The following is a 17,214-nucleotide window of genomic DNA, read 5'->3' on the forward strand; positions in this document are numbered from 1 at the left end:
CTCCCCGCGCGCCTGCGCGTTCCCGCCGCGAGCCCTTCCGGGAGCGCGCGAGCGCTTCCCGGGCACCGCCCGGGCCCTTCCGGGAACTCCGGGAACAGCGGGAACGCTGGGATCGGCGGGATCGGAAGGAACAGCGGGATCGGCAGGAGCGGCGGGAACGCTGGGATCGGCGGGATCGGAAGGAACAGCGGGATCGGCAGGAGCGGCGGGAACGCTGGGATCGGCGGGATCGGAAGGAACAGCGGGATCGGCGGGCCGGGGGCTCCGGCCATGCGCTACAACGAGCGCGAGCTGCTGTCCCTGTCCCGGCAGCCCGCGGAGAAGGCGGCCGAGATCCGCATGAGCGTGCCCAAGAAGGGCAGCGGTGAGCGGGGACGGGGGACGGACGGTCCCGGCTGCGGAGTCGGGGTGGAGAGCGCCCGGGAGAGCTGGGTGGTGTGGGGGTACTGGGGAATCCGGGCTGGGAAACTGGGGGCAGGAGCGGGGCAGGAACTGGGGACGGGGAGGGGGGATAGGAGTGGCTGTGTTGGGTGGGCAGGACTGGGGGGATTGGGAATGGAGTGGGAAACTGGGATTAGGGTCAGGGCGGGACTGAGAGTACTGGGAGTGAGGAGGGGGAGTTAGGATTGGCTGTGTTGGGTGGGCAGGACTGGGGGGATTGGAGAATTGTGACTGGGAAAGTGGGGATATGACCAGGTCAGGACTGGGAGAGCTGGGAGCGGGGACAGGATTGACTGTGTTGGGTGGGCAGGATTGGGGGTACTGGGGAATCAGGACAGGGAAACTGGGAGTAGGAGCAGGGCAGGACTGGGAGAACTGGGCAGGAACTGGGGTTAGGACTGGCTAGGTTGGGTGGGCAGCACTGGGGGGACTGGGAACGGACTGGGAGGACTGGGAAGCACTGGGTGGGGAGAGGGGTTGGACTGTGCTGGGTGGGCAGGACTGGGGGTACTGGAGAATCACGAGTGGGAAACTGGGGGTAGGACCAGGGCAGGACTGGGAGAACTGGCAGGATTGGGATGGGCAGGTGAAAGGGGGGCAGGACTGGGGGTCCCCAGCTGGAGAATCCGGGCTGGAGTTGCTGAGGGATGGAGCTGGAGAGGAACTGGGAGAACTGGATGCTTTGGGGGTGCTGGAGAATCGGGAGTGGGAAACTGGGAGTAGGAGCGAGGCAGGACTGGAAGAACTGGGCAGGAACTGGGATTAGGACTATGTTGGGTGGGCAGGATTGGAGGCACTGGAGGATTAGGGCTGGGAAAGTGGAGGCTGGACATGGGAAGGATTGGGAGCACTGGGTGGAGAGGTACTGGGAGAACTGGGTGCCCTGGAGAGGCAGGATTGAGGGTACTGGGGAATCAGGACTGGGAAAGTGCCAGTAGGACCAGGGTAGGACTGGGAGAACTGGCAGGATTGGAGGGGGGGGCAGGTGGAGGTGGGGCAGGACTGGGGGTACCTGGGGATCCCCCACTGGAGAATCAGAACCTCCCCAGATCCCCTCAAGACCCCCCAGACCACCTCAGTTGTGGGGTTGTGGGGGACAGGGCTGGACTGGAGGAGAGGGACTGGGAGAACTGGGTGGCCTGGGGGTGCAGGACTGGAGGTACTGGATAATCAGGACAGCACTTGGAGTACTGGGTGAGGAGGGACTGGGAGAACTGTGTGCCCTGGGCAGGAGGACTGGGGGTACTGGAGAATCCAGGCTGGGAAAGTGGGTGAAGGTCTGGGAGAACTGGGCAGGAACTGGGGGGTTAGGACTGGCTGGGTTGGGTGGGCAGCACTGGGGCTTACTGGGAGGGCTGTAGAGCACAGGTGGTGGGATCCAGTGTGGGACTGGAGGGAGGTTCTGGGGCTGGGCTGGAGCAATGGGATGTACTGGGGACAGCGAGGCCTGGAGAGGCTCTTCCCTGAAATCTCCCAGCAAATTCCCTCTCAGGCCAGCACTGGAGTGTGAAGACCCTCCCTTGTCCTGGGCCTTCCTTCCCCCAGGATCTGCTGGAGTTTGTCCCTCAGAGGTGACATCTGTGCTGGGGCTCCTGGGATTTGGAGCTCTCCCAGGGATTTGGAGCTCTCCCAGGGACTTGGAGCTCTCCCAGGGATTTGGAGCTCTCCCAGGCCGTGTCAGTGGCCTCTGCCTGCCCTGGAGCTGCTGGAGAAGCTGCTCATGACTTTGTCACCCTGAGGCTCCTGTTTGCAGGAGCAGCCTCAGGGTGGGTGCAGGGTGTGCCAATGGTTGATGGGATCTGTGCCATGCTGGGCACTGGCAAGGCTGGAAGGGGCTTCCCTCTGCCCCCTCTCTGTCCCAGCTGCCTCAGCACTTCCTTTTTCTTTATTTTTATTTTTATTTTTAATTTTTATTTTTAATTTTTATTTTATTTTTAATTTTATTTTACTTTAATTTTATTTTTATTTCTAGGCTTATTTCTATTTTTTATTTTCTATTTTCTATTTTTATTTTCATTTTTTTTAATTTTTATTTTATATTATAATTTTCTATTTTTATTTTTGTTTTATTTTATTTTATTTTATTTTAATTGGACTGTCCTTGCAGTGCTGAAGAAGCGCCTGGTGAAGCTCGTGGTGAACTTTCTCTTCTACTTCAGGACAGACGAGGCCGAGGTATGGAATGTGCTCCTGGGTGGGGTTTGCTTCTGTCCCTCTTCCTTCTTTTTCCTGTGGATTGGTTGTGTGGGCTGGGAGAGCGGTGCTGGGACAGTGTCCACCTTTCCTTTCATCAGCTCAGCAGGGCTGCAGGAGAGCTGGAGAGGGACCTGGGACACAGGGAATGGCTTCCCACTGGCACGGGGCAGGGAGAGATGGGAGACTGGGAAGGAATTCTTCCCTGGGAGGGTGAGGAGGAGCTGCGATGGAATTCCCAGAGCAGCTGTGGCTGCCCCATCCCTGCGAGTGTCCAAGGCCAGGTTGGATCAAAGGAGCACCCTGGGCTGGTGGGAAGTGTCCCTGCCCATGGCAGGGGTGGGACTGGATGGGCTCTGAGGTCCTTCCAGCCCAAATGTTCCATGGAATGCTCAGTAAAGGAGGTTTCCAGGCCCTTCCCTGCTTCCTGATTTGCATCTCTCACGGTGTGTCCCTTGGACAAGAATTCCCAGGGGGTTGCTCCTGTTCCAGGCCATGTCACCCCCTGTCCCTGCTCAGCACAGTGTCTGTGTGTCCCTCCAGTGTCTGTGTGTCCCTCCGGAGCTGTTCCAGCTCCCCACATCCCCCTCCAGCCCTGCCCCGGCACAGGGGGGCTTGTTGAGCATCCCAGGAACAGTTCAGTTGTGTCTCAGTTACTGGGCAAGGAAGTTCTTTGCTGCCTTCACACCCCAGAAATGAGCAGTGAAGGCCAGGCTGACTCTGAGCCGGTGGAGGTGATTAACACCTAATTAACACAAGCAAAGTGCTGCAAGGGAGACCGGCACTGGAGGCACAGCAGCAGCACAAAAAGGTGATTAAAGGGTTGTGGAACATCCTGCAGTCAGACCAAATCATTGCAGAGTAGCACCAGGGTGTCAAACTTGCCTAAAAGGCTCCAGGGAGACGCTGTGGGTTCAGTGCTGGGGGCACTGTGGGTTAAACCCTCTCTCCATGTGTTTTCCAGCCCATTGGAGCTCTGCTGCTGGAGCACTGCAGGATCACCAAAGAGGAGGAGAACGTCTTCTCCATCAGTGAGTGCTGCCTGGGCACCATCCCTGGGCCTTTCCCCTGGGGCAGAGGGAAAGGAGGTGTTTTGCTGCTCAGTTCCTGCTGCTCTGGTGGCAGTGGGGTCAGCTCAGCCCTGCCCTCCTCTGTGGGGTCAGTGCCCCTCAAGTGGGGTTTGGTCTCTTCTCCCAGGGAACAAGAGGAAACAGCCTCAAGTTGTGCCAGGGGAGGTTTAGGTGGAATATTAGGGAAAATTTCTTCCTGGAAAGGGTGTTCAGGCTGCCCAGGGCAGTGGTGGAGCCACCATCCCTGGAAATGTCCAAAACCCATGTGAATGTGGCACCTGAGGACGTGGGTTTGTGGTGCACACAGTGGTGCTGAGTTGATGGTTGGACTTGATGATCTTAAAGATCTTTTCCAACCTTAGCAATTCCATGGTTCTATCCCTCAGCTGCCAGCTGTTCCTCCCTGTGCCACATGCCCTTCTGAGCACAGGGTCATTCCAGGGCTCCTCCTCGGCTGGAGCAGTGGGGGCTTTGCTCGGCTGCATGTGCAGAGCAGCCAGAAATCCCTCCTGGGGGGAGTTTTGTGACAGATCTCTGCTGTGCTGCTGCCTTTTGTCCAACCCCCCCAGTGGGCTCAGATAAAACCTCCAGGGGCTGCTCCAGCCCCTGCTCCTGCCCTGTCCGTGTCCTTGTGGCGATACCGCGGCTCCAGCTGCATCCGTGTCCCCCGGGAGGGCCTTTCATCCCACACGTGCTGACAACAACAGGATGTTCCTCCAAGGCCGTCCCTGTATCTCTTGGCCTGGCTGCAGGGCACAGCTGTGTCTCCTCCTGGTGCTCCCCCTGCCCCACAGGGCCCCCGAGCAGCCCCAGCACACCAGTCACGCTGAGTTTGGGGGTTTGGGGTTTGGGGCTGTCTGTGGGGAGGATTCCCAAGGGAGGGAAGGGTTAAACCCCCCAGCAACCATGTGGGGCTGGGGCTGTGCCACGCTTGGTGCAGCCTGACCCCCGAGGGTCTGTGCAGGGCAGAGCTCTGGGCTCAGGGATTGCTGAGATTCCTGGTTCTGTCCTGTACAGGACTGGAGTTGCACAGAGATTTGCACGGCACCACATTCCCAAAAGCCTCCAGCAAAGGCAGCTCAGGGTCCTCTCCCAGTTCAGTTCAACTCCTCAGGGGCTGCTCTGTGCCTGCATCCCAGGCCCTTCCTCAGGGCTGTTTTTCCCTTTGATTTAAATCCCAAGGAGCCTCAGGGAGTTCCAGTCCCAGATCTGCTTCAATTCAATTGCTCCCATTTAGGAAGTTGCTCTTCCCGAGGTCTTTGGCTGCTGGAAGCTGACAAATGTCCCAGGCAGCTGCTCCAGGGCAGCCAGAGCAGGGAGGGAACAGGAGAGGGTCCAGGGCTGGGGTTCCCAACTCGCTCCCAGCTCATCCTCATTAACAGAGGTGCTAATTGAGCCTGGCAGGGGAGCACGGGCTGCTCCCCTTGAGCTTTTTCCTTGTTCCTGGCAGGTTTCATCGAGGAGCCAGAGAGGAAATACTGCTTCGAGTGTGCCAGTGAGGAGCAGTGCCAGGAGTGGGTCGAGGCCCTCAAACGAGCCAGGTGGGAAGAGCCATCGGAGCAAGGCTGTGCCGGGAGCTCCAGGATCAGCCTGGGGGGAACCCGGGAGCACAGGGCTTGTCTCCTCCCAAACCAGCTTCCCGCAGCCCTAAATAGCATCTGAAACTTGCCCACATCCTCCTGTGCTCAGCAGGGTCTGCTCCTGTCTTGCAGCTACGAGTTCCTGAGGAGGAGCCTGATCTTCTACCGGAATGAGATCCAGAAGATGACAGGGAAGGTGAGTGAGGCCCTCGGGGTCAGGTGGTGACTGATGGGTTTGGACAGGAGCTGGGGACTGTGGGTGTTTCCTCCAGTCCTGCACAGGCTGTTTGATCTGGAAGGAGATCCCAGGTTCCATGGGGAGCCGTGGGCTCCACGGCCGGACCTGAGCACCTTCCTGTGCTCGCTCGGACCCTCGGACACACACACTGCCATGCTGGGGGTCCAAGGATTGGAGCTGGACAGGCCTGCCTGGACTCCCAGCAGGTCTCTGGAAAGTTCGCCCCCAGCCCTGGCCAGACCCGTGGGTGGAGATGCTGCTCCCACCCTGCCAGGCCCCTCGGAGCATCCCTGTGCCCACAGCCCCTGGTCACCTGCTGTGTCCTGTGTCCTCCCAGGGGCTGCTGGACTTCATGCACCCCTTTATCTGCCTCTCACTGCTGCCTCCCTGTGCTCTCCTGCAGGACCCCCTGGAGCAGTACGGGATCTCGGAGGAAGCCCGTTTCCAGCTGGGAAAACACCAGCAGGAATTCCCTCACCTGGGCTGAACTGGCTCCTGAGTCCTGAGCAGGCTCCCCAGGGCCACCCCAACCCCTGGGAAGGACAGCAGAGCCCCACAGTGACCAAGGGACTCTTATTTATTACCTAAATCATTTTTTATTCTTTTTTTTTAAAGGGAATTCCTTGTACATTCCCACTTTCCCAGCTGTGGAGGCTGAACTGCTCCCTTGGGGTGGGAGCAGAACCCTCTGGCCCCTGGGGTGAGCAGAGGCAGGGGCTGACAGAGCTCCCAGCACCCAATGTCCTCCAGGGCCTGGAGCTGCTGGAGCTCCAGCCCTTCTCCTGCTCCTCCCTGTCCCTCTCCTGAAGGAGCTGCAGCTTTCCTGGCTCGGGATCTTCCCTCAATCTCCAGGGAGCCCTTGGGGCTGTAAGAGGATGCTGTGATCACATCTCTGTGCTCCAGGGTTAACCCCCTCCTGTCCTGCCCTCTCCTGCTCCTGCAGAGCCATTCTGGGGGCCGATGGCTGAGCTGGTGAGCAGGGAGGACTGGGAATGCTCCCAGTAACACTGGGAATGCTCAGCCACAGCTCCAGCTGCCAGGCAGGAGCCATCTGCTCCCCTGTGCCGAGGCAGCAGCTCTGGGCAGCCACTGGCACTTGCCTTTGGGGGTTTTCTTCTCCCTTCCCTGGGCAGGTGTTGTGATTCCTGGGGGCTGGAGGGAGCCTTCACTCCAGCCCAGCCGAGGGAACAAAGGGAACAGTCAGGAACAGGGACGGGGAGGGATCCCTGTGGGCTCCTGCCCCTCTGCAGAGCTGTGGGCTGAGCTCTGATCCAGCTTCCCAGGGAGGAAAGGCAGATGGAGAGGTTGGCAAAGGCAGGAGCTGCTCCCTCTGGCTGCAGGTTTGGGCTGCAGGGCGTGAGTTCAGCTGGGCAGGAACCCTCCAGGCCCTGAGCCACGGCTGCAGCCTCTCCCCCCTTCGGGAGCATCCAAAGGGACAGACCAAACACTGTGCCAGGGCTGCCAGGGAACCAAGGCTGCCTCCCTGGGGCTCTGGGAAGGAGAAGGGTTTAGGAACAACATCCCCACCCCACCAGCCATGGCTGCAGGAAGGAAAACTGCCCAGAGAGGAGGGAGGGAGGACACTCCCCACACCCAGGGCTGCAGGACACCCACATTCCTCACTGTCACAGCAGCTCCCCTGGGACCAGCCCGGGAAAAACCCCAGGAAAAGCCCCTGGGAGGGTCTCAGGTGAGACTGTCAGAGGGTTGGTGGCAGAAGGAACAGGGAGGGGGCCTGAGCTTTGGGGGCTGCAGCTCTGGGTGTTGTTCCCCTCCAGGGTGGGTGGAGCAGCCTCTGAGCTGGGCTTGAAGGGAAGCTGTGGGTCTTTTCCTCTTTGGCTGGGAATAAATGCCCAAAGAAGAGCTTTAGTGGCCTGGCCTTCCCTCTTTACCTCTCACTGCTGCGTGCCAGGGCAGTGACAGCTGTCACTGAGGCTTTATTTTTAATCTGAAAGCCAAGACTTTTTTCCCTTTTTCTTTCCCCAGATCCTCCCTTTCCCTCGAATCAATCTGGGTGCTCCAAAAATCACCACAATGAGCTGAGGGGCAGCTGCCCTGCAGGAGAAGCCAGGGCAGGGAGCAGGAGCCAGGGGGCATTTGCAGACAGATGGCAGCTCCAGGGGAAGCAGGCAAGGAGGGATTAAAAGCAGGAACCCACAGGAGTTTGTGCTGGAGGGAATTGGTGTCCTCAGATGGCTTTGAAGTGCATTTTAATCCTCACCAGCTCTGCTTTCCCTCAGTGCAGGGGCACCCCTGGCCTGGAGGGGGGGCATGGCAGCTTTTACTGTGAAAAGAGACTGGTCTGGTCACTGGGGAGAGGATGGATGGGAGGATTCCTGCTTGGCAGTGGGATAACTGGAGCTGGGATGAGCATGGGCTCCCCCCCAGCTCCATCCCACAGCCCCTGCCCTCCAGCTCCAGGGGCAGAACAGCCACATCCAGGCTCAGCTCTGCATCAGTGGATCCTTCCATGTGCAGTTTAACCCAAACCTCGGGAATTCTGCCAAGCTTGGGGCCTTTTTAGCACTCGGAGCTGTGTCCTGGTCCTGGAGCAGGACTGGGCAACCCTTCCCCACTGGCACTGTGCAGGAAAGGGGCATTTCAGGTGCTGTTCTGGGCACAAGAGCAAACCCCGACACTTGCTCAAGAGGCACCAGTGACATTTCTTAACTGAATGTAAAACAAATGCTGTGAAGAGTTCCAGGGCCCAGGAGCTCAGACCCACACTGGGGCAGGGCTGGCACACGGGCTGGGGTTCAGCATTAAGGGGAGATGGTACTTGTAGACACATCAAAATCTGCATCAACTGCTGGTGATTTATAGACAATTGTTAATTTTTCACACGTGGAGTTTTGTATTTCAGTCAGAGCTGGGTCCAGGCTCCCCCAGAGCCATTTCTCTGTTGTATGTTGCCAATAAATCTTGGTTTAATCCATGTGCTGCTCAGAGCTGTCCTAAGGCAGAGAGCCTTGGCAGGGAGGGGGGGTTTCAGGGCTCTCACCTGAGCACCAGCTGCTCCAGGGGGTGTCCAGGTGGTCTCCTCCCCCTGGAGCAGGAGCAGGGATGGGGGGAAGGTGCCTCTCCAGGAGCCAGCTGGGGGTGGCTCCACGATGGGATTTGGAGAGGATTCTTCATGGAACAGTTTGGGTTGGAAGGGACCTCTGAAGGTCACCTGGTCCAGCTGATGGTTGGTGGTGGAGCCAAGGGGCAGCTCCGGTGACAAACATGTTTGGGATGAGCTGGGTCAGGCCCAGCAGAGCCAAGAGCTGGGAAGGGCTGTGGGAATCCAGGGCTGGTCCTTGGTTTAAGAATCATGCAGTGAATTAACTCCCCTGGCTGATGGTGGGTTTATCCCACTGCTGACACTGCTGGCTAGACGGGAATGTCACTGGGAGGGGTTGGGAATCACGGGATCATTTAGGTTGGAAAGACCTCAGTGAGTCCAACTGTCCCAGCACTGCCGAGGCCACCACTGACCCTGTCCCCAAGGGCCACATCCACACATTGTTTGAACACTCCCAGGGATGGGGACTCCACCACTGCCCTGTGCCACTGCTTTACAACCTTTTCCGTGGAGAAATATTCCCTAATATCCAATCTAAACCTCCCCTGGCACAGCTTGGGGCTGTTCCCTCTCCTGTCCCTTGTTCCCTGGGAGCAGAGCCCGACCCCCCCCAGCTCCCCCCTCCTGTCAGGGGGTTGCAGAGCCAGAAGGTCCCCCCTGAGCCTCCTTTGCTCCAGGCTGAGCCCCCCCAGCTCCCTCAGCTGCTCCTGCTGCTCCAGCCCCTTCCCCAGCTCCGTTCCCTTCCCTGCACACGCTCCAGCCCCTCCGTGTCCCTCTTGTCCTGAGGGGCCCAGAACTGCCCCAGGCCCCCCCAGGCCCTCAGAGCTGAAGGTGGTCCCTAATCCAGGTCAGGGGGTCTCTGTCCCTCCTATGCCACCAGGTCCCCAGATCCCATTTCCTGGCTCCAATTCCAGGCCCCTCTGACCCAGTGAAACTCCACAAGATCTCGGTGTATTAAAATACAGACACTTTAATATAAAGACAAAACTTCAAAGCATCGTTTCAATTACAAATCAAGGGAGAGACACAAGAAATTAAGTGGAGGGAGGGGAGCAAAAACTAACTCTTACATTGTGGAGAATTAGAAAGGCAGGGTGGAAATATATATATTATACATACATATATACACAGCAGAATTCACACTATTTCTATGGAGGAATGAAAGGAATGACAGGACAACTTACCAGTATAAAATAAAATAAAATAAAATTAAAAAAAATCCAAAAAAAAAAAGATAAATTAGGGGAAGTTTGAATTTTAAATAATTCAGTTTAATAGGCTAAATTATATAAACTAATTCCTATTCACTAGGAAACATCCCATATCACTGTCCTAAGAAAATGGGTTTTTCAAAAAATCCATTGGGAAATGGACTTTTATTAGTAGTTAAAAGTTTACTAATCAATTCCTGAGCAACAGCAACCTCATCCTCTACTGCTTTCCCCATCCAAGTCCCACTCAGCGAGGGCAGGCTCTCACTCCTAAAAAGTTTAAGTAGAACAGAGACCTAAAGAGTTGGGTTTTAATTGGAAAAAATTGATCACTTCAAAGATTAATAGGTTAAAAAAGCCAAGCAGGATGGACCAACCCATTCCACCTGTTCCTCAATAACTCCAGAGATGAGACCTTTTAAAAAATTATTTGACTGCACCAGAAAAGCAACCAGATGTACCTTGAGAAAACCAAAGGACCACAAACCTGAGAACTTCAGGGTCAGCATCTCCCAGCTTGGAATTTCAGGGTGTGATTTTGTTTTTACACCATAAAAAACTTAGGGAGCCTCTTCAGGAAGAAGGTCCCAAACAGCAAAAGTACTGCAGAAGTATCTCCCATTTTTTTTTTGTCTCGGGTTTAAACCCTGAAGTTCTCAAAAACAGCATCTTTTAATGCAATATTCAGTCTAAATAGATATTTATATATTTATAACGCATAAGGATAAATAAAATATGGCACAACAACATTTTGAAACTGGTTCTCCAGCTTTTAGTGAAAACCTGATCCACAAACTACAGAAATGGAGCAAAAAAAAGGAAGGAAAAAAACCTCTTTAAAACCAGTAAAACGTCAAATCCTCGTTCATCGACTGCACATCTGTGCTCCCAAAACTCCAACTCCTGGGAGTTTTTCCTCAGTGCTGCAAAGATAGTTCACAAAAACACTGTCTGGTTTCTGCTCCCCAGAATGATTTTCCAACATTGAGGGTTCACAGCCTTGTCCAACGTCCTCCCCTGCTCCAGAGGCACCAGAGCCTGGAGCTCCCAGTCCTGACTCCTCTCTGTGCTTTTGGCTCAGGCAAAACAACAACAAAAGCAGAATTTTCCAGCACAGCCACTCACGGGAGTTGGGAGAACTCCAAGGTGGAGTTATCCAAGAAAAAACAACGTGGAGAATCCCCCAGGGAAAGGGTGAGTTTCAGCACCAGAATAAACGGGTTCTGCAGGACGTGACCAACCAAAGCCACCTTGGCATCAGCACCAGGACAAAGCACCCAATCCCAAGGGATTCCATGAGCAGCACCCACTGGCTCCGTGGGGACAGTGACCCCTGTTCCCAGCTCAGCACCAGCTCCAGACCCGGCCAAGGAGGGAAGGAAGGGCCAGGACAGGAATCACCATCAGCAGCTGGAGAACCAACTCCCAGCACTGGGAATCTCCTCCAGCAATGGGCAGGAGCAGGGCAGGGAAGCAGGAGCAGGGCAGGGAAGCAGGAGCATCCCGAGGGCACAGGTCCCACAGATCCCACGGGGGGGCCCTGGGGGAACTCGGGGAGCTGGAAGCACTTGCTGGCCCTGAGTGTGTGTCCCACCTGAGCCAGAGCCAGGAGTTCCCTCTGCACCCCAGGGACTCTCCCTGTCACCCAATCCCTTGGCTTTTCCTCTGCCTGGACTCATTCCAAGTGGAAAAACAGCAGGAAAGGGGAGCAGATGCTGCTTTCTAAACACACAGTCCCAGCAGGAACCAAACCACACAGGCCCTGGAGGCCACCTGTCCATGGCTCATTATTCCACAGTAAAGGAAAATTCCACCTTCCCCTGGCAGGGGCAGCCCAGCAGTGCAGGAAGATCCAGACTCTTCCAAGAGAAGGCTGGGATGAGATGGAACAGGATGAGCACAGGGAGTGAATGCACTGTGGTGTGCAGCACCCTTGGGGTGGCTCTGCAGGAGCAGGGGAGGCAGGTCTGGCTCCACCTCCTCCCACTCCCCTTCCAAGCCAAGGAGACCATCCCAGATCTGTCCGCACAGGGAATCACGGGACAGGCTGGGTGGGGAATGACCTCTAAAGGTCACCCAGTCCAAGCCTCAAAGAAGGAGGTTAAAGAACTGTCCCCAACACACCTCTCAGAAGGAAACCCTCCCAGGGTGAGGGCAGGGACACCCCCCAGCCAGCCCTGCCCAGGCCCAGCAGCTCTGGAGTGCAGATGTTTCCAGATGTGATGGAAGAGCTGATCAAGCTGGAGACCTCTGTACTGCCAGGGTACAACTGCACAAGTTACTTCCTCAAGTCCTGACTGAAGAAAGAAGAGACTCAGCACCTGAACCGAGCAGGACCCAGAGCTGGGAGAGCTCCAGGCTGGGCATCAAGTCCTGGGGATTTGGAATCTCCAGATTCAAAAAGTGATGAGCAGATCTGCTCATGAGCAAGTGATGGAACCCTCCTGCCTGGGGGCTTCAGCCACTGTGGATCACAGAGGGAGACCCTACGAGCTCTCCATCCCACCAGTGATTCCTGGCACAGGGGGATCCAGCTCCCCATCCCAGGCGGAGCCCGGGGCCAAACCCAGCCCAGAGCAGGGGCAGCACAAACCAGGCACTGACAGATGAAGGGCTGTCACCACCAGGAAGGAAGGAAATGAGATGGAAGCACAAGAAAGTCCTGATCTGTCTGCTCAGGGAGACACAAGTTCCTGCTGACAGAAGGAACAGCTGGAGCTGCTGCCCAGCCCAGAATGTCCCGCACAGGGAGGATTTGCTGCTCCCCTGCTCCTCTCTCCCACTGCATCCATCACACTGAGAGGTGAAGATGTTCCCAGCACTGCTTGTCCAGACTGATCCACACTTTTCCTAAAGGCAACAGCCTCCTTTGCAGCACGAGGTGATGGTGGGACACCTCAATATCCCCGTTATCCCACACACCAGCTCGGATCCAGCAGCACGAACCTCTCCATCCTCCAGCAGTGTTTTCCCACTCTCTCCCTCAGCATTCCAGCTGTGGGTGCCTCCACACCCCTGGATAGTGGAAGGATTGCTACTGAGTGACTGATCTGCAGCAGATCCCGAGTCCAGGTGCCTTTGGAGCCCTCCCAGGATGGAATGGGGGGGGGGTCCCAGGGGACTGGGACCAGTGAGCCAGAGGTAGCAAATCCCCAAAAAAGGAAGAGCTTGTTCCTCAAGGCTGACATTGAGCAGCAGGGACAGGTTTTCCTCAGCACAACACTCAGGAAGTTCCTTTTTTTTTTTCTGGCAACGATGCATTTCAGCTTCCTGCCGAGCCCCTGGCTGGCAGCAGTGGTGTGGAGGAGAGGGGACGTGTGTGACAGCCCCGGAATGACTGGACCCAGCACAGACAGGATGTGGTAACACAGAAGGAATTCTTTTCTTTTGGCTTTGATCACTCCAGAGTATCTTCAGTTATTGCAAACAGGTTTCAGGCTCGGGCTCAGTGCTCGGACAGTGGGGTCAGGGGGTCGTGGGCCTGGAGCCACATGGATGAGATCCCAGCAGCTCAAAGCTCTTCCTTCAGCCAGGGAAAAGCTCTTCCCAGTTTTCAGAGGAGAAACAAGCTGGCCAGGGCTTGGACTCGATGATCCCTGTGGGTCACTTCCAACTCAGGATTCCAGGATGCTGAGTTGAACTTGCAAAGCCATAAAACATCAGGGAGGGGGAAGACAAAACCAGGAATCTCTTGGCCACAACATCTCCCAGCTCACACAGCACTGAGACATCAAAACCTGCTCTCCTGGCTTCCCACCTCAGCTCTGCTCTGCAGGCACCAGGTCTCCAGGCCCCCTCTGGAAGCACATCCCAGGGATCAGGACCAGGTCCATGGCACAGGGAAGGTGCCGGGTGTGGGGGAAGACCCTGGTGAAGCCAGAGCAGCTCCAGATTCCATCAGGGGCTGCCAGGACGGACCCAGCACTGCCATGGCAGCAGGGGGGTGCAGAGGTAGGTGGAGGCTGAGGCTCAGCCAGGCTGGATCCCCTTCCAGCACATCCCAAGACATGTCAATCAGGTCTGCTTTCCTTGGGCCTTCCTGGATGATTCTGGAGACTCACCAACTTCAGGGCACTGGGGGGTTGGCAGTGGCCCAGTAACACCCTGTGCTGAGCTCCAGGGGGTTGTGCTGCCCATTCCACTGCTGATCCACAGCCCCCTGGCACAGGGGACACCGGGGGACAGAGGGATGCCCTTCCCACAGCACCCACTGGAGAGCAGAGGGCAAACTCAGGGTTGTGGAATCATGGAATTACTGAGGTTGGAAAAGAGCTTTGAGATCACAGAGTCCAGCTGTAAAGCGCCACTGCCAAGGCCACCACTGCTCCATGTCCATCCTGCTCCCAGACAGCAGCTCCTGGAATGCTGTGAACATCAGGGCAGGGAGGGCCATTCCCACAGCAAGGATCTGTCCATGCTCAGCACCCAAGGAGTGCCAGGGCAATACAGGGTTACAGCAGTGCTGGAAAGCACAGGGGGTTCTGCAGGGTCTCTGGACTGGTTCCTTCTCCAGCAGCATCTCCACACGTGTCCCGGGAATGCCCCGAGCTCTCCCTGCACAGCACACCTGGGGGGCAGAGTTCTCCTGCTGATCTCTGTGCTTTGGGGTGAAGGGGGCACAGCAGGTCCAAGGAGCACCATATCCTGGTCCCTCTGCAGGCAGGGAGCTGATCGAATCAGGGTGATGAAAACCTTCTCCTTGTCTTTCCTCTTCTCTCACCGGAGGAACAAACGATGGGGGAGGTGTCGCTAATTAAGGCCGCTGTCCCTCCACTAATCACTCAGTTAAAGCCTCCAGAGGCCCCAGCACTCTGCCCTGGGCTGGGAAAAAAGCTGGAGCTGCCCAACTCCCAGCTGCAAAACATCTGGGTTACATTGTCCTCCTGGATTCCAGGACACTGTGTTTGGCTTCCACTAGAAGCTACTGGATGTTCCTCACTCTCCCCTCGGAGCTCTGCTGCCCTTCCCAGGCTTTCACCGCCCTGTCAGTCCCTCAGCAGGAGCTCCACTGCCCAGTCCTGCCCCACCCATGGCACAGAAAACGTTCCCAAATGTCCCCAGTTCCCAGGGCTGTCAATCCCTTCCCTTCCCAGGGAATAAGGCAGCAAAGTCGGATCCCCAGTTTGCTCACAGAGGCTGCCCGTGGAACACACGCTCAGGAATCAACAAAATAACTGCACTTGGTCCCAAATCCCTCCTAAGATTGCTCTTGGAACACAGCATTCCCAACCCTGCTCCTGGATCCAGGCAGCAGGAGAGCCCAGGAGGGCAGAGGGACCTCCCCTCCTCCCAAGGCAGTTCTCCAGCTGTTGGTGACCCCGGGATGCTCCATGGGGTGCTCACAGCCAAAGCCTGACTGCTGGAGGTGGGAGACTCCCCAGGAGGGATTTAAGGACACAGAGCAGCCACTGCTGCCCCTCAGAGCACCAGGGCCAGCAGGGAGGTGTTTTCCAAAGCTTCAAGGTGTTTTTTCCAGCCATTCCCATCACAATCCCCCCTCCACTGCAGTTGCCTTTAGTGGCGCTTGGCCCAGGTAAACTCAGCCCAGCCTGATTCCTACTGGAATCCTCCTCTTCCCCTCACTTTTGCACTCAAATAAATAAGTTTTCACAAGTTCACTGTGCATTGTACAACCTAAAAGTGAAATAAAATATAGGAAATCCGTAAGGTTCCATCACATCTCCATAAAATCAGCCTTTTGGAGGCTCTTTCTGTACACGAGTCACGACACAACCCCCTGCCCCCATGGGACAGTGGCAGCACGGCCAGGCAGAGCAGGGTGTTTTTGTGAACTACCAGTTAAGACCTACTGAAAGCAGAGGAACACAAAAGCAAAATGCACTTGGTCAACAAATGTACAGGGCTAAGCCAGCTCAGAGTCAAGTATCAAAACCCTACCAACAAAACACTTGGAACAAAACCAGCAAGCCGGGGAAATCTGCCACCTGCAGCAGGACAGAAGCACAACGTTCAGAATTCCCAGGGCTGGGAAAAGGGCTGGACCAACACCAGTGATCACACACCCTGTTCACAGGCCCAAAGGGAGCGACCAGACTTAGCTACCAAAATTCACAGTGACCTGAGTGCCACCAGCACATGGCCCAGGGGAGGAGTTTGAAAGGGGCAGCACTTGGAATTCTCGTGTTCCAACTGTGCCCTGGAGCTCTTTGCCATGAACACAACTCAAACCCACCCAGCTGGCAGCGCCTGGCTCAGTCCAAATCACCCCCAGGGAGGAGAAGTCCTTCCTCTGTCGCTCACTCTGCTGCCAACCAGGTGGATTTTGGGATATGAACAGAGTCAGGGGAATAAATAAGCTGTAGGCCTTCCCAAAAACTGGGTTTGGCATTGGTCAACCCTCCAAATCAGCACCAAGGGTTCAAACTAGAGGCACAGTTCTGACGGACAAAATAGCACCGAGGAGGCTCTTTACATCTCTGCTGGTGTGCCAGTCCTTTAGTATTCAGAGAATTTAATAATAACTTGTGTTTATGAGTCTAGGTGGAATAAAATAAGTCAAAATTGTTTTCACTTTAAAAAAAGATAAATACTTTATCTAAACTATCAACAATACAAACTGGAGCTTTAAGCGTTTCTTTTGCCTTTTTCTTTTTTTTTTTGCCTTTTTTTTTCTTTTTTTTTTTAACTCAGATTCACAGTAAATGTTTGCTCTGTTGTTTAGGTCTTTTTATGGTTTTTATTTTGTCCAGTAGTAAGAGAGTAGAAACCCCTGCACAGGCCAGGTGAGCACCTTTCAGTGGAAGCCGAGTGAAGTTGGTCCACGTTGTCCTTGCATAGGTCACATTGGGTTGAGGTAGAAATCCTAGTTACCTGCACAACAGGAGGAGAGGAAGAGACTCATCTAAATAAAAGACCAAAATCTGCTGTGTGTTAGATGTGTCAAGCATTTCTACACTGCTCCAAGGCCTCCTCAGCCAGCAAAGATGGAGCAGCTCTTGGCCCAATCCCAGTTAGATGACAAGGATGGATGTCCCAAGAGACACAAGGCCCCTCCAAGTGGCAGTTTTTTGAGCTGCCAGTGGGACTGTGTTGAACTCTGTCCCACGGGGCTGACCTGGAGTGGGGGAGAGGATCCCCCCCAGCACTTCACTGGTTGTGCCACACCTTCATCTGCTCTGAATTTTTTAATACCATGAGGGGGAAATTATGAATCCCAGGCTGGTTTGAGTTGAGAGGGACCTTAAAGATCACCCAGTTTCAACCCCCCGCCTTGGACACCTTCCACTAGCCCAGGTTGCTCCAGCCTGGCCTTGGACACTTCCAGGGATGGGGCAGCCACAGCTGCTCTGGGCAACCTGTGCCAGGGCCTCACCACCCTCACAGCCAACAATTCCTGCCCAATCTCCCATCTAACTCTGCCCTCTGGCACTGGGAAGCCATTCCCCTTGTCCTGTCC

At 55.6% G+C, this 17,214-nt stretch overlaps 2 protein-coding genes across 7 annotated transcripts in view; one reads left to right on the forward strand and one right to left on the reverse strand.

Annotated features, from left to right (window-relative positions):
- The first annotated feature begins 77 nt into the window (after positions 1 to 77).
- On the forward strand, positions 78 to 7,044 carry PLEKHJ1 (pleckstrin homology domain containing J1). Its single transcript, XM_027717245.2, has 6 exons — positions 78 to 364; positions 2,549 to 2,616; positions 3,599 to 3,665; positions 5,155 to 5,245; positions 5,417 to 5,480; positions 5,926 to 7,044. The coding sequence occupies exons 1-6, from the start codon at positions 271 to 273 to the stop codon at positions 6,007 to 6,009; spliced, it is 468 nt and encodes a 155-aa protein (XP_027573046.1). The 5' UTR covers positions 78 to 270; the 3' UTR covers positions 6,010 to 7,044.
- Positions 7,045 to 9,532: 2,488 nt separating this feature from the next.
- The window catches only part of DOT1L (DOT1 like histone lysine methyltransferase), a 77,710-nt gene continuing 70,028 nt past the window's right edge, over positions 9,533 to 17,214 (reverse strand). For all 6 annotated transcript variants that reach the window (XM_039385625.1, XM_027717220.2, XM_027717218.2 and 3 more), the window contains one exon: positions 9,533 to 16,628. Coding sequence is in view for 1 of the 6 variants with exons in the window: in XM_027717221.2 (XP_027573022.2) it covers positions 16,621 to 16,628 (8 nt within the window). In the remaining 5 variants the exon portion in view is untranslated. The remainder of the gene's footprint in view (positions 16,629 to 17,214) is intronic.

This window comes from Pipra filicauda, unplaced genomic scaffold (assembly GCF_003945595.2).
Source record: "Pipra filicauda isolate LSUMZ 115617 unplaced genomic scaffold, ASM394559v2 scaffold423_size595307_pilon, whole genome shotgun sequence".
In the NCBI taxonomy this organism is placed as follows: domain Eukaryota; kingdom Metazoa; phylum Chordata; class Aves; order Passeriformes; family Pipridae; genus Pipra; species Pipra filicauda.

Excerpts from the sequence above, each read along its gene's own strand:
- PLEKHJ1 (XM_027717245.2), top strand. The coding sequence starts at position 271 with ATGCGCTACAACGAGCGCGAGCTGCTGTCCCTGTCCCGGCAGCCCGCG. Across the intron at positions 365-2,548 it reads CGTGCCCAAGAAGGGCAGCG|TGCTGAAGAAGCGCCTGGTG; the intron begins GTGAGCGGGGAC and ends CTGTCCTTGCAG. Across the intron at positions 5,246-5,416 it reads GAGGCCCTCAAACGAGCCAG|CTACGAGTTCCTGAGGAGGA; the intron begins GTGGGAAGAGCC and ends CCTGTCTTGCAG.